Raw genomic sequence first — 2,322 nt, 5'->3', positions numbered from 1 at the left:
AACTCTTTCGAGTGTCAAATTTGGACGAGTGGTACAAGCAGTACATTATCGAACCTACGTTGGCGTCACTCGAAGAATTCCAAGAACGCGACAGTGGATGGGCGTTGTCGCGAATTCTAAATTTGACTATAAACGTGAACAATTATAATCCAATACATGCGGGATGTTACTTCGAATTACCACGGGAAATTATGTTAAAGCGAGCGGTGATCAATGTACAATCCAAGAACAATGCGTGTTTCGTGTGGTCGGTGATCGCGGCTCCGGCATCCGGCTGAAAGGCACACGGATCGGGAATTGTCATATCCGCATTATACGACAGTGTTTGCAAGACATTACGTTTCCGATGACGTTAAATCAAATAAAGAAGTTTGAATGAATCAATGACATCTCCATTAACGTTTACGGCTTCGAGGGAGGAAAGGAGATTCTTCCGATACGGTTGACATCAAGGAAGATGGAGAAGCACGCAAATCTATTGTACGTGCAGGATCCGCGTGACGACAACGCGGGGCACTTCGCGTACATCAAAGATCTGTCCTGTCTTGTGAGCTCGCAACTGAGTAAAAAAGAACACAAAAAATACTTTTGCGGTATGTATTTTAACAAATTTTATTATTTCTCTTATAAAAAAAATTGTTTATTAAAAAATCATATTTTCCGTTTGCAGATGCCTATATTACTTCAGTTTGTCTGAAAAATTGCAGTCACATACAACGGACTGCGAAAAGATGAACAATTGCGCCATCCGACTGCCGAGCGAGGACGACAAGTGGCTCGAATTCAAGCACCACACGAATAAGGAACGACTTCCATTCATCGTTTACGCGGACTTGGAGTGCGTATTATGGCGAACGGAACCGGCAGAGAAGGAAGACGCATCGTACACTTATCAGCAACACGAGGTATTTAGCATCGGATACTACGTGCAATGCTCGTACGATGACGCGTTATCGATATATCGATTTCGTCGCGGCGAAAACTGCGTTGCGTGGTTCGTTCGGCAACTCGAAGACTTGGCGTATCAAGTAAAAATTCTGTTATCCGCGAATGTCCCCATGGAAACGTTGTCGAGAGAGCAGTGGGAGGTATATCGTAGCGCGACGCGTTGTCATATTTGTGAAAAACCATTTGCGTCGGACGACACGCGGGTACGCGATCATTGCCATCTTACCGGTCGTTACCGTGGTCCCGCGCACTCAAATTGTAATTTAAATTATAAAGATCCATATTGCATTCCCATAGTATTTCACAACTTATCCGGTTATAACGCGCATTTTATCATCACGGAAAAAGCTACGGCGTTCGAAGGCAGGATCGACGTGCTGCCGATAACAAAAAAAAATATATTTCGTTTACAAAACATGTTCAAGATATCACCGAGAGATCAGATTTACGAAATTGCATACGCCTGTGGTTCATAGATTCGTATAAATTTTTAAATACCAGGCTCGATAAATTGGCATCTTTTCTAATGAAAGAAAAATTGAAAATTTTACGTTCCGAATTTTCCACAGTATCAAACGAAGATTTTGACTTGTTGACGAGCAAAGGTGTCTTTCTGTACGAATACATGGATCACGCGGACAAGTTGCAGGACACGCGCCTACCACCGCGCGAATCATTCTATATAGTTTTGTTGACCGGTGATACGGTGTCAGAGAACGATTACGCGCACGCCGCGAACGTTTGGCAGCGGTTCTCCATCCGAACGCTTGGCGAATACAGCGATCTATATCTCAAGACCGATGTCTTGTTATTGGCCGATGTTTTTGAAAATTTCCGCGAAAGTTGCGTCGTGAGTTATGGACTCGATCCCGCGCATTACTACACATTGCCAGGTTTCACGTGGGACGCCATGCTGAAACATACGCGTGTAAAATTTGAGTTGCTCACCGACATCGATATGGTTATGTTTATCGAGCGTGGTATACGCGGCGGTCTTAGTCAATGTTCCGACAGATACGCGCAGGCCAATAACAAGTACATGCGTTCGTACGACCCGTCGAAACCGTCGTCATACCTTATGTACGTTATTTACGTCATACCTTTGACGTAAATAATGTGTACGGATGGGCGATGTGTCAACCGCTGCCCTATGCCAAATTTGATGGATGGAAGACATTGAGAACTTTGACGCGAGCGCGATCGCTCCGGATTCGCCTACGGGTTATATTCTCGAGGTCGATCTCGAGTATCCGTATCATCTGCACGATCGACACACTGACCTACCTTTCTGTCCGACGCGCGATAAACCACCCGGCACGCGGCAGGATAAACTTCTCGCGACGTTATACGATAAGAAGCGGTACGTCATCCATT

The 2,322-nt window shown here is 44.9% G+C and overlaps 1 protein-coding gene across 1 annotated transcript; it reads left to right on the top strand.

The window, feature by feature from the left end:
- The first annotated feature begins 658 nt into the window (after window positions 1-658).
- Window positions 659-1,424, top strand: LOC148937815 (uncharacterized). Its single transcript, XM_089071223.1, has one exon. The coding sequence runs from the start codon at window positions 732-734 to the stop codon at window positions 1,422-1,424; it is 693 nt and encodes a 230-aa protein (XP_088927349.1). The 5' UTR covers window positions 659-731.
- Window positions 1,425-2,322: the final 898 nt, after the last annotated feature.

The sequence above is a fragment of the Pogonomyrmex barbatus genome, unplaced genomic scaffold, assembly GCF_055798465.1.
Source record: "Pogonomyrmex barbatus isolate J1 unplaced genomic scaffold, ASM5579846v1 scaffold11, whole genome shotgun sequence".
In the NCBI taxonomy this organism is placed as follows: Eukaryota; Metazoa; Arthropoda; class Insecta; order Hymenoptera; family Formicidae; genus Pogonomyrmex; species Pogonomyrmex barbatus.
The sequence above is the reverse complement of the archived record's forward strand: the minus strand, read 5'-3'. Positions and strand labels throughout refer to the sequence as shown.